General features: G+C 33.7%; 2 protein-coding genes across 2 annotated transcripts in view; both read left to right on the forward strand.

Annotated features, from left to right (window-relative positions):
- Window positions 1-12,187, forward strand: LOC145304616 (speckle-type POZ protein-like). The gene is made up of 13 exons (XM_080146537.1): window positions 1-216; window positions 857-986; window positions 1,342-1,466; window positions 1,634-1,684; window positions 2,417-2,488; window positions 2,776-2,877; window positions 3,108-3,262; window positions 3,788-3,857; window positions 4,163-4,269; window positions 4,934-4,991; window positions 8,289-8,387; window positions 10,875-10,954; window positions 11,662-12,187. Exons 1-13 carry the CDS (start codon window positions 184-186, stop codon window positions 11,699-11,701), a joined length of 1,122 nt encoding a protein of 373 aa, XP_080002663.1. The 5' UTR covers window positions 1-183; the 3' UTR covers window positions 11,702-12,187.
- LOC145304615 (uncharacterized) overlaps window positions 12,142-20,363 on the forward strand; it is a 22,511-nt gene continuing 14,289 nt past the window's right edge. Inside the window, exons 1-5 of the mRNA XM_080146536.1 lie at window positions 12,142-12,274; window positions 17,599-17,634; window positions 18,102-18,212; window positions 19,592-19,673; window positions 20,086-20,154. Of these exons, the coding sequence (XP_080002662.1) occupies window positions 12,228-12,274; window positions 17,599-17,634; window positions 18,102-18,212; window positions 19,592-19,673; window positions 20,086-20,154 (345 nt within the window). The 5' untranslated portion in view covers window positions 12,142-12,227. The remainder of the gene's footprint in view (window positions 12,275-17,598; window positions 17,635-18,101; window positions 18,213-19,591; window positions 19,674-20,085; window positions 20,155-20,363) is intronic.

The raw sequence follows: 20,363 nt of genomic DNA on the forward strand, positions 1-20,363 counted from the left end.
TTTAATATTTTTTTCATACTTTTAATTAAGTTGGAAATTACTATCTATACTTCTTATGTATTAATTTTATTCTTTTATGTTTTAAATGTGTTTTGATTTTAGAAAAAAATGTTTTGAAAAACAGGTTTTAAAAATTGGAACTTACATTCTTTTCTACGTATAAATTGAAAAAAAAGACATAATATGGAAGTTCAACAAGTTGAAGAAATTGTTCAGGTTTGCCTTAAATAATCATTTTAAATACTGTCAAGTTTGAAATAACATAGATTTTATTAAACAATGTAAATCAAAATTGGTCTACTTTTAGCAGCAAAGCTACTCTATCCCCATATAGTAATAAGTTCACGTTGTCTTTGACAGTTTTTCCTTCTGTCAGTGTCAGTGTGTAACGCAACGAGGGAAATGTGATTATTGCTGTGTATATGATATTGACGTTGTTTTTTTTTGTTGTGTTTATAATATATATTCGATCTTGTTTATTTAGCTTTCAACATTTATACCACTCTTTCTTTTCTAAATTATGTCCCCCCTGAATATCTGCTCTTAAACTTTTCGTAAGTCTTATATATATAATTAATTGTTGTGTTTAGCTAATTATGGATGTTGTCATCCTTGTTTATCAATTGTTATAACTAATAAAGAATTTTAACTGTTCATCGCTAAAATTTCTATTTAGGAAATGCCCGCTGAAGAAAAAAAATTTCCATCTAACCATAACCTTCATAAGCCTTTTTATACATAGTTATTATCAATTGCATTAATGGGAACTTTTATATCTTTCACTGACGGCAAGTTGAGGTGGTATTATAGTATTTCTTCAGGTGCCATATCTTAATGAAATAAATCTAATTTTTAGTCAGAAGATTGTTGTTTACAATATGTTGCCACAAAGAGTGAGAGATTGGTGTACAAATGGCGGATAAGAAACTTCTCAGACCAAAGAATTCCAACAAGCACTCCTTTTTATACCTTCATGCAGGAGCAAGGTAAGAAAATCACAAAAAAGCATCATTGGTTGTTGATGATATAGGAACGAAATCAGCTGAAACCGCATCAAATTTACAGAGGTTTAAAAAGTACCTATTATTGCCTGCTTTTCATTGATTGTAATTTTAATAAGTATTTAGATTGGACTTCCAGACAATGATCTTATTGATTAAAGGATATAATCCAATAAAGAATACACGCATTGCAATACGTTCAACAAAATAAGACCATGCCTTAAAAAAAGAGTTCAAAGTTTAAAACAGTGAACCTTGCCATCTTTTTGGGCTGGAATTGAAATGACAATCTTTTTATGCTTTCAACCAACTACTTTACAGTGGCAATTTCATATTTTAGGAAGTAATCTGCCAACTGCTGTAAGATGGAAGGTCAGGTTGATCCCGGTCGACATTGATGTGTCCGAGAATGAGGTGGTTTCTGCACAAGTTTTCATCAACTCTGACCCTTCACAAGCTTTTAAGGTTAATATTCAGTTGTAAAAATTTAAAATGTTAATGTTAACTCTTTTTCTTAACACCTACCTAATTAGATTTTTTTTCAAGACCCAAACTATAATTTAACATTGTTGATTTGTGTGGTCAAAGTTCCTTAAATCTAACTAACCAATACCAATATTTTGTATTTTTAGGTTGCAATCTCAATAGCCATCCTGGACAACAACAGACAAGAAGTGTATAAGGTAAAATAACTTTTTTATCTCTAAAAGATTAATTTCAGATTTTATTTTATTAAATTGCAAGGGCTTTTCTATAGTTTAAAACTATGTTATTTGGACTGGAAGGGGGGAGGTTTAATGCTACCATCTCGTAATCAATGATTAAATGGCACTTATAATTCGAATTTCGATCTGAAATTTTGCATGAGTAATCCTTGGTAGGTCTATTTTCCTTAAATCGATCAAAAAGATGGAAAAGTAACGGCTGGCGGCTCAGCCGTTTTGCCATTTTTTGGCTATCTTTAGGGCAAATTAGTCACGAAACGTATCTCAACATAATAATACTCTTTGCTGCTCCAAAACGGTGCTAGCCGGTAGCTGTTGGTACTAGAAATTTTAAAAAATGTTATTGCTATCATTTAACATGAATTAAACAAAAAATATGTTTTGAAAAGTTGATTCCTACGTAATTAATGATGAATTTACCCTAAAATAGGCAAAGCCGCCAGCCGTTACTTTTCCAACTTTTTGTTCGATTTAGGGAAAATATTCCTACCAAGGATTCCTCATGCAAAATTTCAGACCAATTTAATCATTGATTACGAGATGTTTGCATTTATCCCCCCCCCCCCCCCTTATATTTTTGCTTAGGCAAAAACTCATATAAATATTTAACGTAAGACGCCCAATCATCATTTTTATAAACAGGCCAATACCTACAGACTGATTTTTGCTATACCTTTCTTTACTATTTAGATTGGTAGTTCCATATATTATCTTGGCAGAGAAAAAGTTTCAGATGGTGGGGGAACAACTCCATCTTATAAGGTTCGTTCACAAGTTACAACTTTTTTTAATAAGTTTAATAAGATCACGTTATTCGGATTTGAATAATATTACATTTTAATCTCAAATAACTTATGTACCTAAACTATTCAAGTAAAAGTATTTGACAGAAAAGGCGGAAAAAATGGTAACATCCATACCAACTTTTTATTCTTCTTAATTATTGGTAAGTTTCTGGAAAAATAGATGTTCTTTTGATTTAATAATCCTCTTCCTCTGTAATTCTTTCCCATCATTGTTTTAAAATTTTAGATTTATTTTTTTTGCAGGGAGTTTTGTTACCATGTCAAGAGTTAATGGCGCACAGACAAACCTTACTTGTAAACAACTGCCTCACTCTCATTGTTAAATTGAGATTTACTTTGACAAGGGTAAGTTACAATGTTGTAGCTAAGATGCTCAACAAAACAGTTTACCATGAATCCATATTTAACCCAGAGTGACCTCTCGTCACTGAATAGATGTCCTCTTTTCAACTACACAAATTTGCATTATCTACGCTGTTTCTTTGATTATCAAAGATTTTTTATTGTTGTTCTGCAACTTCGGAACTAAATTGTTTTTGATTTATAATCCTTGACAATAAATTTTTAAATTTTAGAGTTCCATGGATGGATCCTCGGATGATTTTCTTAATCCCCCGTCCTCTCTGAGTAATGACTTGAGCGAGGCACTGAAAATTTCAGATTTTACTGACATGACAATTGTGTGTGATAAGAAAGAGTTTCACTGCCACAAGTTCATTTTGGCCGCCAGGTATGCCTCCAAAGAGGGAGGGAGGGGACATTGGGTCCCCAAAGTTTTATTATTTATATTAACGTTTTCTTATTTGTTGGCTCAACAACTTTGTGGATTTTATTTGAATTTGGATTTGTTTGTTCATTAGGTTGAGTGAAATCTATGGAAGGGGGAATTTTGTGTATCAACATTGGGGATGTAAATAAATTTTCGGCCATTGTTGGTTTATCCCTTTAGATCCCTAGCTTGATACTTAATATACTTTTTTGCAGTCAAGCTGTCAAAAAAAAGTCAAGCTTTAGAACCACAAGGCCTTATTTTGGTGTATCTAAATTATAATCCTGATGGTGTTAAATGAATTTTATATTTCTTGAAAGTATACATTTTATTGGTAATATACATTATTATTGAAATTTTATTAATATTTTGTTACTGGAATGACAGACCGTGTAAATATAAATGTAATACCTATTAATATTTTTATCTAATATCTATACCTACTTCCATTGATGAATCATTTTGATAAACCTCAGATTAATTTAGATCTGAAGTTTTTGCTGCTATGTTACGACACGAGTTCTTAGAAAAACAGAATTCCAGAGTTGACGTAAAGGTGAGATCTATTTTTGGTAGTAAAACTGCTCTATATCTAGATCGTAAGGAATATGGGTCACCACCGTAGATTTTTTACTCTTCCACAAAAAAGTTACAAAAAATTATCTGGACCTATAAGAACTTAAGAAGCTTCACTACAAAATAGAACCATTGATATCGGGCCAGTGGTTAGCGAGATCTTTCGGTACAGGCACAACGAGAGACATTCTGTTACTTAATATTTAATATTTAATGAAAAATGATTTATGTTCTTTTCATCAAAAATGTTTATTATTGCTGCGCTACCTAATTATCCACGTTTAGGAAATAGATGCGGAGACAATGGATTTATTATTGTACTACATCTACACGGGACAAGTGCAAGATTTCAATAAAGTTTCTGTAGTGGATTTATTCAAGGCTGCAGACAGGTAGGTCTATTCTAACACACTTCTAGCATGTTTAATGGTTTTATTTAGCGGCGTGCACAGGGATTTGCCAGATTGTATAATCCTTTAGGGGGTGAAAAATTGGTAGAATTTCAATATTAGAGTGGATGTTGACCAGTCTTCACCCAAAAACAGGGTGTCGGAGCCGTATAATTTTGATGCGGCTCCGGCTCCAGCTCCGGCTCCTACCTTAAAATTAATATATAAATTTTTTTTCATTATTGAATTTTATAAAATAAATAAATAATAAAAAATATTTTGGTTTTATTTGATTAAAGCTATATAAAAGTAGAAGGATGTGTGTCTATTTGTTAAGTAACAATAGTTTTTCAGTTTATTACATGGAAATAGACCGTTGCCAAATTATAATATTACTTAAAAAAATCATTTTTAGCTAATCCGGAGCCGGAGCCGTATTTAACGAAAAATACGGCTCCGGATCCGGCTCCACCAAAAATGTTGCTGCTCCCGGCTCCGGAACACTGCCCAAAAATATCATAAAACATGTTTAAGATAGTTATGAAAACTTTAGAAACTTTCATTGGTCAAGTTTTCATAAAAAAACTAACTTATAAAGAAAATACAATGTATTCTTAGTACCTTCAGTATTAATAATATGAAAAATTTATGTATTTTTATATTTTAGGTACAGATTAGAGGATTTAAAGCATATATGTGAAGAAGAATTAATAGAAAGAGTTGAGGTAATAATAATTTAGTTTGGATCATGGAAAGAAAACAAAGTCATTCCTTAATTAGGACAGAAGTCACCTTCCTAGGAAGGACATAAGTAGCTTCCCTTATGTGAGAATTTGTTAGATGAAGGGCATAACTTGTCTCCCTTAACAAAGATTTTGCAAGATGAAGGACATAAGTAGCCTCCCTTCACCACACAAAACCTAGCTTTTTGGTCCTTCACATAGCAAAATCTTGCATAAAATAGTTTATCTGTCCTTCACATAGCAAATTCTTGCAAAACATAGCATTTATGTCCTTCACATAGCAAATTCTTGCAAATCATAGCAAATTCTTGCAAAACATAGCATTTATGTCCTTCACATAGCAAATTCTTGCAAAACATAGCAAATTCTTGCAAAACATAGCATTTATGTCCTTCACATAGCAAATTCTTGCAAAACATAGCAAATTCTTGCAAAACATAGCATTTATGTCATTCACATAGCAAATTCTTGCAAAACATAGCATTTATGTCCTTCACATAGCAAATTCTTGCAAAACATAGCAAATTCTTGCAAAACATAGCATTTATGTCCTTCACATAGCAAATTCTTGCAAAACATAGCATTTATGTCCTTCACATAGCAAATTCTTGCAAAACATAGCAAATTCTTGCAAAACATAGCATTTATGTCCTTTACATAGCAAATTCTTGCAAAACATAGCAAATTCTTGCAAAACATAGGAAATTCTTGCAAAACATAGCATTTATGTCCTTCACATAGCAAATTCTTGCAAAACATAGCAAATTCTTGCAAAACATAGCAAATTCTTGCAAAACATAGCAAATTCTTGCAAAACATAGCATTTCTGTCCTTCACATAGCAAATTCTTGGAAAACTTAGCATTTCTGTCCTTAACATAGCATTTTGTTCCTTCACATAGCAAAATCTCACAAAACATAGGTTTTTCTGACCTTTTTCTACCAGGAGATCAGAACTAAATCAGAACACACATAACAAGAGTTTTTACATAATACATTAAGATTATCAATTATGCATTTAACTCTGCATAAATTATGATAATTCATTATTATTACCCCTCCCCCCCCCCCTATTTAAAATTTACCCCTGCATAAATTATGATAATTTATGCTGAGTTAAATGTACTGTTTGAACTTCTATCTAACAGGATATGAGAACTGGGAGGTTGTGACACAAAAGAGGCCAGCTATGGTGCCATGTAGGAAAAGTGGCATTGCATTCTAGGGCCTAAAAGGCGTCATAGCTGGCCCCTTTTCAGTCCATCATATGACATGGGAAGGAGGTTGAGGAGCATTTTATGCAGTCTAAATTCCCAAGAATGCAATGCCACTTTTCCTACATGGCACCACCTCCCATGTCATATGATGGACACAAAAGAGGCCAGCTATGACGCCTTTTAGGAAAAGTGGCATAGCATAGTGGAATTTAGGCTGCATAAAATGCTCCTCAACCTCCTTCCCATGTCATATGATGGACTGAAAAGGGGCCAATTAAATAATTGTTAATTTGAATGTACTATGTAAACACTCTTGTTATGTGTGTTCTGATTAAGTTCTCATATCCTGTTAGATAGAAGTTCAAACAGTACATTTAACTCAGCATAAATTATCATAATTTATGCAGGGGTAAATTTTAAATAGGGGGGGGGGAGGGGTAATAATAATGAATTATCATAATTTATGCAGAGTTAAATGCATAATTGATAATCTTAATGTATTATGTAAAAACTCTTGTTATGTGTGTTCTGATTTAGTTCTGATCTCCTGGTAGAAAAAGGTCAGAAAAACCTATGTTTTGTGAGATTTTGCTATGTGAAGGACCAAAATGCTATGTTAAGGACAGAAATGCTAAGTTTTCCAAGAATTTGCTATGTTTTGCAAGAATTTGCTATGTGAAGGACAGAAATGCTATGTTTTGCAAGAATTTGCTATGTTTTGCAAGAATTTGCTAAGTTTTGCAAGAATTTGCTATGTGAAGGACATAAATGCTATGTTTTGCAAGAATTTGCTATGTTTTGCAAGAATTTGCTATGTTTTGCAAGAATTTGCTATGTGAAGGACATAAATGCTATGTTTTGCAAGAATTTGCTATGTTTTGCAAGAATTTGCTATGTGAAGGACATAAATGCTATGTTTTGCAAGAATTTGCTATGTTTTGCAAGAATTTGCTATGTGAAGGACATAAATGCTATGTTTTGCAAGAATTTGCTATGTTTTGCAAGAATTTGCTATGTGAAGGACATAAATGCTATGTTTTGCAAGAATTTGCTATGTTTTGCAAGAATTTGCTATGTTTTGCAAGAATTTGCTATGTGAATGACATAAATGCTATGTTTTGCAAGAATTTGCTATGTTTTGCAAGAATTTGCTATTTGAATGACATAAATGCTATGTTTTGCAAGAATTTGCTATGTTTTGCAAGAATTTGCTATGTGAATGACAGAAATGCTATGTTTTGTGAGGTTTTGCTATGTGAAGGACAGAAAAGCTAAGTTTTACAACTTGAAGGACATAAGCAGCCTTCCTAATGTAAGAATTTGTCAGACAAAGGACATAAGTCACCTCCCTTAAGTTAGATTTTGTTAGATGAAGGACATAAGTAGCCTTCCTTAGACCAATTTCCAGTGACTTCTGTCCTAATTAGGAATGACTTTGTTTTCTTTCCATGATCCTTTAGTTTTTTAATGAAATGATTAAATTCTTTTTATATGGCTATTTAAATAATATATTTTTGCAGGGCCGGCTGTTAATGCAAAATCAATCCATTAATGATAATGATTGTTCATTTTACAGAACGTGTAATTTTTATTCCTATTTTAAAACTTTAGGTGATTTTGTTATGTATCGAATTCGTTGTAAATGAGAAAGGGGTAGTTTCACGAAATGCATTTGAACTTAATTTAGTGAACCGCATATTTTTTCCTAGTTAATGGGTTAAACTATATTTATATGGCATATATTTGAACGAATTTAAATTTTTTACCACGTAGTTTTGAAAATATCAAGACTTGAAAATCGTCTTTTTGTGATATATGCAATTTAAAAAGACGATTTTCAAGTCTTGATATTTTAAAAACTACGTGGTAGAAAATATAAATTCTTTCAAATATATGCCATATAAATGTAGTTAAACCCATTAATTAGCCAAAAATATTCGGTTCACTAAATTAAGTTCAAATGCATTTCGTGAAACTACCCCTTTAGAATTAATCTTATGAATTTCATATAAATCTTACGATACATGTGTTTTTAGCACGACTTAGAACCTATTTTTATTTAGGCAAGTAACGCAGCAGATATCCTATCCCTAGCCCACAAATACAATGCCCAACCTTTGAAAACTTTTGCACTTAAAATGATCTCAAGAAATGTTGAGGAGGTGAATATGATTACCTATGCATTTCAAAAGCGCAACTACTTTATGACTCAAGTCCGTTCCGTATGTCTGAACATCTTTCATTTTAGAAAATAAGGGGGGGGGGGGTTAATGCAACCATCTCGTAATCAGTGAGCAAATGGCACTTAGAATTCGAATTACGATCTAGACTTTTGCATGAGTAATCCTTGGTAGGTCTATTTTCCCTAAATCGAACAAAAAGTTGGAAAAGTAACGGCTGGCGGCTCAGCCGTTTAGCCGTTTTTTGCCTATTTTCAGGGTAAATTCATCATCAATTACGTAGGAATCAACTATTTAAAACATATTTTTCGTTTAATTCATGTTAAATAATAGCAATAACCATTTTTAAAACTTCTACTACCAACAGCTACCGTTTAGAACCGTTTGATAGCGTTTTGGAGTGGCAACGAGAACAAGGTGGAGATAGGTTTCGTGAATAATTTGTACTATAGATATCCAAAAAATGGCAAAACTGCTGAGCCGCCAGCCGTTAGCCGTTACTTTTCCCACTTTTTGTTCGATTATGGAAAATAGACCTACCAAGGATTACTAATGCAAAATTTCAGATGGAAATTCGAATTCTAAGTGCCATTTGCTCACTGATTACGAGATGGTTGCATTACCCCCCCCCCCCCCCTTTATTGTTTTATATTTTTGAAAGCGAAGCATTTTCTATAATTAGGGTCTGTCGTCCGTCAGTAACGGTTAGCCTTTTTTCGTTAATTTAGGCATTTTAGAATTTTCCTATCGATTTCAAACTTTGAATGATGATTCCTGTAGTAGTGTGTACGCTTTAGAAAGCGTAGTAACTTTATAATCGTTACCAGAATGTCCATACGTCAATTTTAAACATGTCGATTTTTAACTTTTGTAACAACAAAGGGGGGAGGCGGATGTGCCACTTTTTGAAACCAAAACTAAAAGTCAACAAAGGAACTCAACTAAAAAAAGAGTTACAGGTCTGAGATTTTGCATGACAGTTGCTTTATAGAGGTACAATATGGAACTGTGAAGAAACGGCGGCGCAACCGCCGAAAACCGCCGTTTCCCGCCGAATTTTTGTTTGCAATTTCTCGGCGGTTTTCGGCGGATGCGCCGCCGTTTCTTCACTGTTCCATATTGTAACCCTATATAGCAATCTCAGACCTGTAACTCTTTTTTTAGTTGAGTTCCTTTGACTTTTAGTGTTGGTTTCAAAAAGTGGCACATCCGCCTCCCCCTTTTTTATGTGATATAATCATCCGATTGATCTGATTTTTGGATTACTGATTCCTATTACAACAACATGCAATATTGTAACAGAAGCATTTCTATAATCCAGTCCTAAAAATGTAAGTATGTAATAATGTCCTTGAACTGAACAGTATTGTGTATTTAAGAAGTTTTGCAACAAATTTACGTACAATTATATGTATATTACTATATATGTTATATTGCATATTCAGTTCTGACATTCTACAAGAGTTAATGTTCGTCTGTCCTACCGAATCAGAGCTTTGCTTTTATGGATGTTGTCTTTATTGTTTTTAAATTGGTTATTTAGCCTAAAGATTTAGGGATATTAAAGATTAAACATAGTATATCCATTATTTTTTTTATAATTTCAAAGCTAAATGTAATAAAAATGTCTGATTTGAATGTTTTATTTGTCCAAAAATATAACTGATAAGAGTAAATGAAACATGAAATACACGTGTGAACTAAAAAATAACATTAGGGATAAATAGATAGATAAATACATATAAAATTACATTTTTGATAATAATCCTGAATATAAAATTTATACTTACTTACTTTAATTTTTGTTTTTTCTCTTTGGTTTTCTACGTTGGAAGGAGCAACTCGCTACAATATTTCTAATTTTTTACATTTCCTTTTTTCCCTGATTTTTATATTGATACAAAGTTCATTTTAAAGTTGCATTATTCAGATTTTACTTCCTCAGTTTTTGTTTACTTCTCACATGTTCACTACACTAATCCAAGTGTTAGAATTGCCGTACTGATATCAAACTTGTCATTATGATTGAACACTATTACCAAAGTGTAGCAACTCTTATTATCATTACTAAAAGTCCGTAGTCCATTAAAATGCGAAGATTGTAAATAATGATTTTTATGATAACCTATAGTAATTGTTTATGTTCGTTCGTGTGACCTTTAATTTTAAAATTTTGCTATAATGGATATTCTCATCCTTATTTTTTGTTTAACTTTTGAGTTTTGTCGTCTTAATATTTTAATTTTCATGTTTATCTTTCTATCTTTAACCCAAGAAATTCCATTTTTACTAGAAAACAAGATCATGTATAATAGGGTGATCTAAATTATAGACGCTTTGGTCTGACACTAAATATCTACGAAATTGTTGGTCTGAATTGGGTTTACTTTTTCAGGGCAGCTTTATAAATGTCATGGAGTGGTTTCCGTTTTATGCTATTTTTATATAAATGTTACTTTTAATTTGCAGGTGATGCGCACACCTGGATGGAAAGAATTGATCCAGACTGACCAAACTCTACTCATGGAAGCTTTTGATTCATTGGCCAGGTATATTTATGCAATTATCAACTAATATATGGCAAAACTCAATCACCTCGCATTATAAAGCTTGTTCTTAAAGCAGGAAGATTGAATAGCTATATGAATATGATTCATCAAGTCCATTAGAACGTCACATAGACACAAATCAGCTGACTTATCATGTACGTCCTGGTAGTTATATTTCATATTTGGCAGGCCTAGCTATTGTAACAATCAATTCTAAAAAAAATCACAAAAACATTGTAAGTTAGTTGGGGATATATCTTGTTTTTTTTTCATATAACTGAAGAGGGGTGGGTAAATAGGAGAGGAAAAGGGGAAGGGGTTGTGGGGAAATTTTCCGTTAGAATTGTTTGTCAGAATATCATTCCCTTTTCCCTGATATTTGGCTTCATGTATATACTAGTTGGTGTGTTTGTGTGATCTTGATGATGGGTCATTGTACTGCCTAAAATATGGAACAGCATTATTTAATAATGATTGGCGACGCTAACAATGATAATTTCATCCTATATTAGCATTGTTTAAAAAAAAGTGCAGTTTGTTTAACTTTATTGAACTGTTTTATACTAAAAACTCCTATTATGTCTTATATTTGATTTTAAAAAAGGAGCAAGAAAAAATGTCTTAGCACAACAACTGGCTCATCGAGTATCAAGCTTAATTCGTCGTTTCAGTATATTTTAGTTTTTATTAATACTAAATTGTTTTAGGTACAATACAGAGTTGAAGAACAAAATTGGTAACAGCTAAATTGTTTATTTTGGACCAAAATTCGTTTATGTAATTTATGTATTATATAATGTAACTTAAAGTCATTTAAAAGCTAAATTATTGTACGTACTGTAAGTATTAATTTTATAAATCTCATTTTTCTTCAAGAAATGTTGTTCAAATTAAAGTATTTTTTTGTTAGGCTGTGATTTAAAAGATCCTTTATAAAGCATTTTTTTAAAGTAAAATAAGTTAAAAATATACAATAAAAATATAATCGAATACTTATAAAGAAAACTATTTTGTCGCCAGTGAAAAACATATTGTCCTATATTAGTTGTTAAAACAAATAACGGCATGATTTAAACTGTAATGCACTAAACATATTTTTGTATGATTAGTAGCTACCTATTAATTTGGAAATTTTATAATTTTTCTCTAAATAAAATGATAAAACTAAGCAATCTAACCATATTATTTATAGTAAACAAAAACTTAAGTTCAAGAATGCAATAAAATTTCAGATTTTTTATGTTAAATGTTTTGTTGATTTGAATTGTTTAAAATGGCGGCTAGAGTTGGTTTCTTGTATTCTCTGCCTAATATCTCAAGGTCAGAATTTTATGAAAAATAAGATAATATTGTAAATAATAAAGCGCAAAATGAAAAAGAACAATTAAGTATAAAACAGTAATACAGAGGAAACCTTTTATTTAGGTAGATCTGTTTTCGCCATGTCAGTGTAGTGAGTTTGGGTCTTTTGCTTTGTTCTTAATGAACACGACGTCGCTGCATAGAAGAACTGAGACTAAGAGGAGGGGAAGTTTTGCGTAAACAGTGTGTTTAGGCTTTATCTTTGAACTGAGAGGATAGGTTATTAGGGATAAAATCATTCTTATATGATAAGCAAAGAAGATAAAGTATAGAATAGAATCCAGGTAGAAGATTCTGCCTGGCTAGCCTGAAGTAAAATTGGAACATTTGAAGGACCAAAACGGCTATAAGGCTGTTAGTAAATATCATGATTTCAGTAATTATTCAGAAAAAATATTCAAAATAAATTCCTATTGCAATAATTTACTAAAAGCCTTGTAGCCAAGCTTCCAGCTCTCTCTTCCCTATTCACAATGGATTAAAAATGAATTTGATGTGCATTTTAAGCCTTAAAAAAATTAATTATGTAAGAAAATTTACAAAAATATTGGTCTTGGTATTTATATTATAAAATTAATTGCGCTCTTATGTATGTTTTTAAACAGCTGATTTAAACATGATAGCAACTACATCAATACATTAACTTGTGGTAGGGGGGGAGGGGGGAGGAAGGGGCTGTACCCATTTAACTGACCCTTGAAAATTACAAATGTGGTCAATTGTACTTATCAAAATTAAAACAACAGGATGTTAAGTGACTTTTGCCTTTGTCTAAAACGACCAAGCAGCTAATGCTGTCTTAACTTCATTAAGAGGTGAGTATAAGAGGTGTTAGTCTCTATCAAATACTTATGTATTTGGGTAAACAATTACCTTCTGATTACAGATAATTAGTCTAACTTGATTTCAAGTCAAGTGTGTTACACTACAATACATAAATTTAAATCATGAATATCAAAAAAATTTTAACAGTATATAGTAGATTTTGAAACAAATTAAATTTTTCTAATTTTGTCCAACTAGTCATTGTGATTTGTACTTTAGCATTATTGTCTTTACTGCGCAAGTCAAAGACTCCTTCAAATTTCCCAAAAAATTTTAGGGTTTTCACTTCTATTCCTCCTTATTCTATGATGATAAGTTTCCCCCAGTTTTGAGATTTTTTGGATAGGCCTCCAGGTTCAGGAGCTGCAGGCCTCCAGGTGGTTTCTGGACAGGCAAAAATTAAAAAAGAATTTTTTTAAGAGTTAGAGGTCAACTTATAAAATAAAATATGCATATTTTTTTATGTTATTTACATATTTTAAGAAAAAGATGCAAATTTTGTTTTATAAGTTGACCTTTAACTCTTCAAAAAAAAAATTAAATTTTTTATATTTACCTCTGCTTCCTGTTCTTTCCAGCCTCTAGTCCTCCAGTCCCAGGTTACCACTGTGGTTGTCTGGGCATATGTTTCTGGAAATATGAAGGTCGTGGAAGTAGGGGGCAGGTTGATGTTGGTTTTCTAAAAATAATAAATTAATATGTGAATCAACATTTTAAACTTAAAGCTTTATCCTAGCTACCAGCCTTAGTTTTCCCTCCCCTTAATTTAGATACAATAGGGGTTAGGATACAATATTTACTTTATAAAGAGAAATGGCAGCTCTACCTGTATATTGGATAGTGCCAGCCTAGATTTCTCTTAAGAGCCGGCAGACATTATAGATAGACGGTCTGAAAAAAGTTTTGTTTTTGAATAATTGGAAAAAAGAAAGAACAGAACGATTATTTATAATATCTGCCGCAGTAGACTGAAAGCAACCTTCTGTTCTGGCTCGACATAAAAATGGACAGCCGTTAGATTGGACTGCACACTCCGGGGAGGAAAGAAAAGAACATAGGGTTGCAAACAGACCACTGCATATTTTACAATATTTTGTTAGTGGGGAAAGGGGCGACACAAACCGGTCTTGAAGCCTATTACCTTACAATATTAACAGTAAGGTATGTATAGAGTGTTTATCTTACTTTATAATTTCATGCTATTTCATGTCATTTTTGAACTTTAACTTTGTGTTTTTTTTATTATATCCATACCCGTATATAGTCTGAAAAAAAAATAGAATTGTTGGAGACATTTAAATTCTTAAATTTTCTAAACTTGAGGCAGAAATTTTCTAATTGCAAGGCCTCTATCTCTGCCTTGGTGGCTGTCATCTTTTGTGTGAGTTGGACACCAGCTGCACGGGCTCGATTCTCTGCCATGTTGGCAGCTGCCAGCTGATCTTCATAACGGCTGGAGTCCTCTCTGAGTTGGTGTTCAGCCAGCCTGGCTCGAGCCATAGCCCGGTCTGATCTCTGGCTTTCCCGCTGGGCCTTCTCCTTGGACATCTGTGCTTGTTCCTTGGTGAGTTCCAGGAGTTCTAATTTCTGGTTGGATTGGTCCAGTAAGTCCATGGTCACTTTCTCCAGGTCTCTGAGGAAGGTCAACTCCTCAGAATTTACCTCAAGTTGATCCAGGTATCTCTCCTCTTTATATTGGTGGTATTTTACCTCTTCCCGGGCCTCCTTTAGAAACTGTAAGGTCCTTTGCAGTTTCTGCGCAGATACTCTGCGCCATGGCTCAACTATGTTGGGCTGTGATGTGGCCGGACCGATGGACGCAAGATAGGCCTCTGCAGCCGGGCCCATTTTGGTTGCCAGTATAAAAGCCCTGGCCCGTAGCTGGTTGAGCTTGTCCCTGGCCTCTGACTGTGTAAGTCCAACCATGGTTTCCTCCCACATGTCAACCTCATTTTCGAGGATGTAGACAGGGCGGGTGAACTTTGCCAGGTATTGAATATTCTCCTGGTCTTAGGGGAAACTGTCAAAAAACTTCTCAACCCCAAGCCGTATAGTTTCTAACATTCCACGGGTGTCCCTGATGTTATGGTTACAAAAATTACCGTGGTGATATGTAGCTCCCATGGCTGCCAAGATGTTCAGTGGGATGCTCATTTTTATTTTTGTTTTAGCTTTTTATGGTCTGATAAAATCAGAATTAATGGCAGTGGAATAAAACTTTTAGAATTTAAAAACGGGATATGGAATATATACACTTTTTTTTTTAAAAAGATAAAAACACATAAAAAACTTTTTTATTTAAAATCATGATAAAATAATGGTACAATATTTTATTTTTCTTACTTTTAAATCAGTATCTTGGCCGCTTGTTGGAAGGTATCCTGCCATAGAAATCCTCGTGATATGGGTATTCTTGGTGGTCACGGCGGTATTCTGGATACTGGTGGCGGTCACGGGGGTCATATCGTTCAGGATATTGGCGGCGGTCACGGGGGTCATATTGTTCAAGATACTGGCGGCGGTCATGGGGGTCATATTGGTCCTCCCGATATTGGTCATGGGTCATTGGGTAATCCCTACGACCATAAGGCTGGTGGGGGTGTGATCAATGCTGGGCCTTTAAGATGAAATGAATGGCCTAGAGTTGCGATTGAGCGGTTTTTGCCTTTGGATTAACGCTTTTTTTGTTTTAAGGATTTTTGAAGCGCGTAACTCAAACGGGGTATTAACCTTCCTTTTGGTCACAATAACCCTTTTAGGCGTACGCCGGCGATGTACAACAATTGCAGAGTCAGATTGTGTACGTGTATTTTGTGGAGGGATGGGGTGGTTAATGGAGGGTAGGTGAAGGGTGTTATGCCTTGAGCATGTAATTGCTCCGGGCGGTTTAGTAATGAAAACTTCCCTCATTTACCACTTATGGATAGTTTTATTATATTTCTATATACTACCTTTTTTATGGTGATTATATTCTAGTTATTATTTTCTAAGTTCCGGCTAAGCGGAACCAACGAAGCTAATAATGGGATGGAATAAGTAGGGGAGGGGTTAAGTGGCCTTGCGATCAAGAGCCGGGGGGTTAAAGTTTGGATGTGCCCTCAATCAATAAGAGCTAAAGGGGGGGGTTTTTAATGCAACCATCTCGTAATCAATGATTAAATGGCACTTAGAATTCGAATTTCGATCAGAAATTTTGCATGAATAATCCTTGGTAGGTCTATTTTCCCTAAATCGAACAAAAAGTTGGAAAAGTAACGGCTAACGGCTGGCGGCTCAGCTGTTTTACCATTTTATTACTATCTTAAGAGCAAAAAAGTCACGAAACCTATTTTCACATAATACTTTTTCTCACTCAAAAACCTTATCAAACGGTTCTAGCCGGTAGCTGTTGGTACTAGAAATTTAAAAATTGGTTATTGCTATCATTTAACATGAATTAAACCAAAAATATGTTTTAAAAAGTTGATTCCTACGTAATTAATGATGAATTTGCCCTAAAAATAGGCAAAAAACGGCTAAACGGCTGAGCCGACAGCCGTTTCTTTTCCAACTTTTTGTTCGATTTAGGGAAAATAGACCTACCAAGGATTATTCATGCAAAATTTCTGATCGAAATTCGAATTCTAAGTGCCATTTAATCACTGATTACGAGATGGTTGCATTAAACCCCCCCCCCCCTTAGACCAAGCTGTATGGTCAGGAGTTTTTCTAGGTATGGCACAGTATCCAAGATCTTATATCAACATCAATGTCAAAGTCAAGTTGTTGGCTAAGATAGATATTGTTAACAGACAGACACAAAGACTTCTAGGCACTTTGCTGGAATAAATTTTGTACCTGCTGTTTATACAGTGTGTTGGTCAAATCTGCTTCCTGTTCTTTCCAGCCTCAAGTCCTCCAGTCCCGGGTTACCACTGTGGTTGTCCGGGCATATGTTTCTGGAAATATGAAGGTTGTGGAAGTAGGGGGCAGGTTGATGTTGGTTTGCTAAAAATAATCAATATTAATATGTGAATCAACATTTTAAACCTAAAGCTTTATCCTAGCTACCAGCCTTAGTTTTCCCTCCCCTTAATTTAGATACAATAGGGGTTAGGATACAATATTTACTTTATAAAGAGAAATGGCAGCTCTACCTGTATATTGGATAGTGCCAGCCTAGATTTCTCTTAAGAGCCGGCAGATATTATAGATAGACGGTCTGAAAAAAGTTTTGTTTTTGAATAATTGGAAAAAAGAAAGAACAGACCGATTATTTATAATATCTGCCGCAGTAGACTGAAAGCAACCTTCTGTTCTTGCTTGACCTAAGAATGGACAGCCGTTAGATTGGACTGCACACTTCCCCCCCTCTTCTTATTTTCTACATAAAGAAATCTTAAAATTATGTTCTGTTGTATCAGCTAAAATTAAGAACAGATTTCATTTTCAAATAACATTAAAAAAACTTTATTTAGGTTGTCATGCTCAAAACTACATCAAAGTCTCCCTAGGTGCCTATTTATCTTAGCAATATAAATAGTAAACACAGTCAATTGGATATCTAAAGTTTGTTCTTCATTTACAATGTGTTTTAATGTGTTTTTTTTTTACCTTAAATTTGTTTCATTGCTTGATACCTACAGAAAATATATCCACTGTTTAAAAATAATGTATCGTATCTTATTAGAATGATCTACGAATTAATAAATAAAAATTTTAAGGTTATTCCTTGTTTTGATGACCCTGGCCTTCGGCTCCTGGGGCCAACAAAACCGTATTGATCCAATAGCAATTCATCTTACTATCCACAGAAAACTTTCTATAATTCGTTGAAATAAATACCCATACCAACTAAAGTACTTTTTCTACAGTTAAACTGTTAACTGTTTTTTTTGTCTGAAATGTTATTGTACCTCTTTAAATGGAACATATTTTTCTTGTTGTTAATACGCTAATATAAATATAAAAAATCCGTCAGATGTCGCCTGGAAGTAAAATCTGTACCTCGCACACTGACAACATTCCAAGCACACCAACTCTACACCTCCAGTGTCCGTCAGCTCAGAACCTCGTCAACCAGCTTTCTACCTCAGGAACCAATCATAATTTTCTGTATAACAGTTGATTTTTGTTTGCTTGTTTTCTCAACACATCTATAGTATAGATGTGTTTACAGACAATTACCTCCATTCATTTTCAAAGACCTTCTTCGTCTGCTTCAAAATTATTTTCTGCTACTTGGCTGTGTTAATATAAGCGACACCATTGGTTGATTTTCATTGACCCAATAGAAAGGTTGCACAAGGTGGTTCCGATGGGGAGATACAGTTCTTAAACCTTTCTCCCTATATTGTTTTACTCTAATGTTTTCTCAATATAAGTATCTTGACAAAATCTACAGGCTTTATCCTTATTGGGGGGATTCAGTGCTTTCCCCAGAAACAGATAAAAGCCTTTAAATAACTCTTATTTAAAGAACTAAATCAGTAGCAGGAGAGATTTTAGTGAACAGACAGACAGACAGATATACATTAGGGTGGGTCGATTTTGGACATTTTTTTTCTGAGGCCAAAGCGGGGATCTGTAAATGCTTTGTATGAGTATAATACACCTCTGGATGATTTAAAATTTATCCTAAGTCTTAAAACCGCTGACGACCAGACATTCAATTGTATAGCTATTTGTAAATGGAAGTCAAAACTTTATTGGATCAGAACTATGGCTTCATGGTGCTCCCAGGAAAGGCATTGAAAAGTAGAATCAGGAACTTTTGACCGTTTCAAAAAATCTCGTTCCTAGCCTGAGAAAATCTAAAAAACCTCTACAAATTGGACAATTCTCAATAAACCTTTAAAAAATGAGGTTTTTTAGTGATTTCTAAGGCTAGGAACGAGATATTTAATTTGAAACGGACAAAAGTTCCTGATTCAGCTCCTCAAGGCCTTTCCAGGGAGCACCATGAAGCCATAGTTCTGATTCAAAAAAATTTTGAATGTCGTCGTTGCATATTAATAAGTAATCAAATATATTTTTTAGTGGTCGCGTTCTAAAACTCAATTTTTTAAAATTCTTTTTCGGTCAGAAATGTTTTAAAGGTTAATTTTATCTGTTGCATATCCCCTCTTTGTCTAATTTCGATATGAACCCGCCCTAATATACATCCTATTCTTTTGTGCTTATTTCAAGATACCATGTTTTTTATACCAATTCTTAAATGTTTGATTAGTACATCACATATTTAATGATTAAAGTAAAAGAATAGAGGGGGCATGAGCTAAACGTAACTCTGCCCACAGGGTGGAGACCCTGTCCCTAAAAAAGAACAGAAAGCAAATTGCTAGCAGACTAAAAAAGTCTCCGCGACTTGGGCGGTAAAGTTGCCTGGATTATACTTATATACATTTATTGTTTAATTAACAAAAAGCAGAGAAACCAGACAAATCCAAATTATGATAGTAACCATATTGATCAGGATCCCTCCCTGCCCGCTGGAGTGATTGCCCCAGGAGAAGAGGACAAAATTGTCAGATCCAAGTTTCCTGATGTTGAGGTTAGTAAACATTTATTTGGAAGTTTCATTTCAAAATTATCCTTTTTTAAAAGCATTTCATCAAATAAGTAAAACTTGTAAAAATGGTCCAAACCGTATTTTGTGATATTTTAACATTAATCTGGGAACCGAACCATTGTCAACACATTTCCTAGTACCTATGAAGAGCAAAACATTAATTGAAAACCTAGAATAATAAAATAAAAATAAAATCACTATAAAAAACTGCAATAAATGAAATACAAATTCAAAATAAAGAGATATTTGCTATATTAACCTTAAACTGCATCATACGTGAAATAGATATATATTAAATGATGAATTAATAATAAAACTTGGTATCACATAACTTGTGGGGGCTTTTACTCGGACATACAACAGTGCTTTAGACAAAACTTAAATTTTGTTTTAGATCCCTGAAGTAAACCTTGCCGACTTTGTCTGGGAAGAGGTTGAGGCCAATGGAAAAAATCAAGCTTTGGTAAGAATTATCTATAATACAAAGTAGAACGATGCCTGTCTGTTTGTCTGTCTGTTTGTTTGTTTGTCTGTCTGTCTGTTTGTTTGGAGCGAAGGATCTCGCTAACCGCTGAACCGATCGGGTTCTCCTTTACAGGGTAGCTTCTCATAGGTCCCGGGAAGGTTTATAACTATTTTCTTGGGGAGTGGGACACCCCCCCCCAAAAAAAA

This window comes from Acartia tonsa, chromosome 13 (genome assembly GCF_053477335.1).
Source record: "Acartia tonsa isolate MP-2025a chromosome 13, ASM5347733v1, whole genome shotgun sequence".
Taxonomy (NCBI): Eukaryota; Metazoa; Arthropoda; class Copepoda; order Calanoida; family Acartiidae; genus Acartia; species Acartia tonsa.

Excerpts from the sequence above, each read along its gene's own strand:
- LOC145304616 (XM_080146537.1), top strand. The coding sequence starts at position 184 with ATGGAAGTTCAACAAGTTGAAGAAATTGTTCAG. Across the intron at positions 4,270-4,933 it reads TTATTCAAGGCTGCAGACAG|GTACAGATTAGAGGATTTAA; the intron begins GTAGGTCTATTC and ends TTTATATTTTAG. Across the intron at positions 8,388-10,874 it reads TCTCAAGAAATGTTGAGGAG|GTGATGCGCACACCTGGATG; the intron begins GTGAATATGATT and ends TTTAATTTGCAG.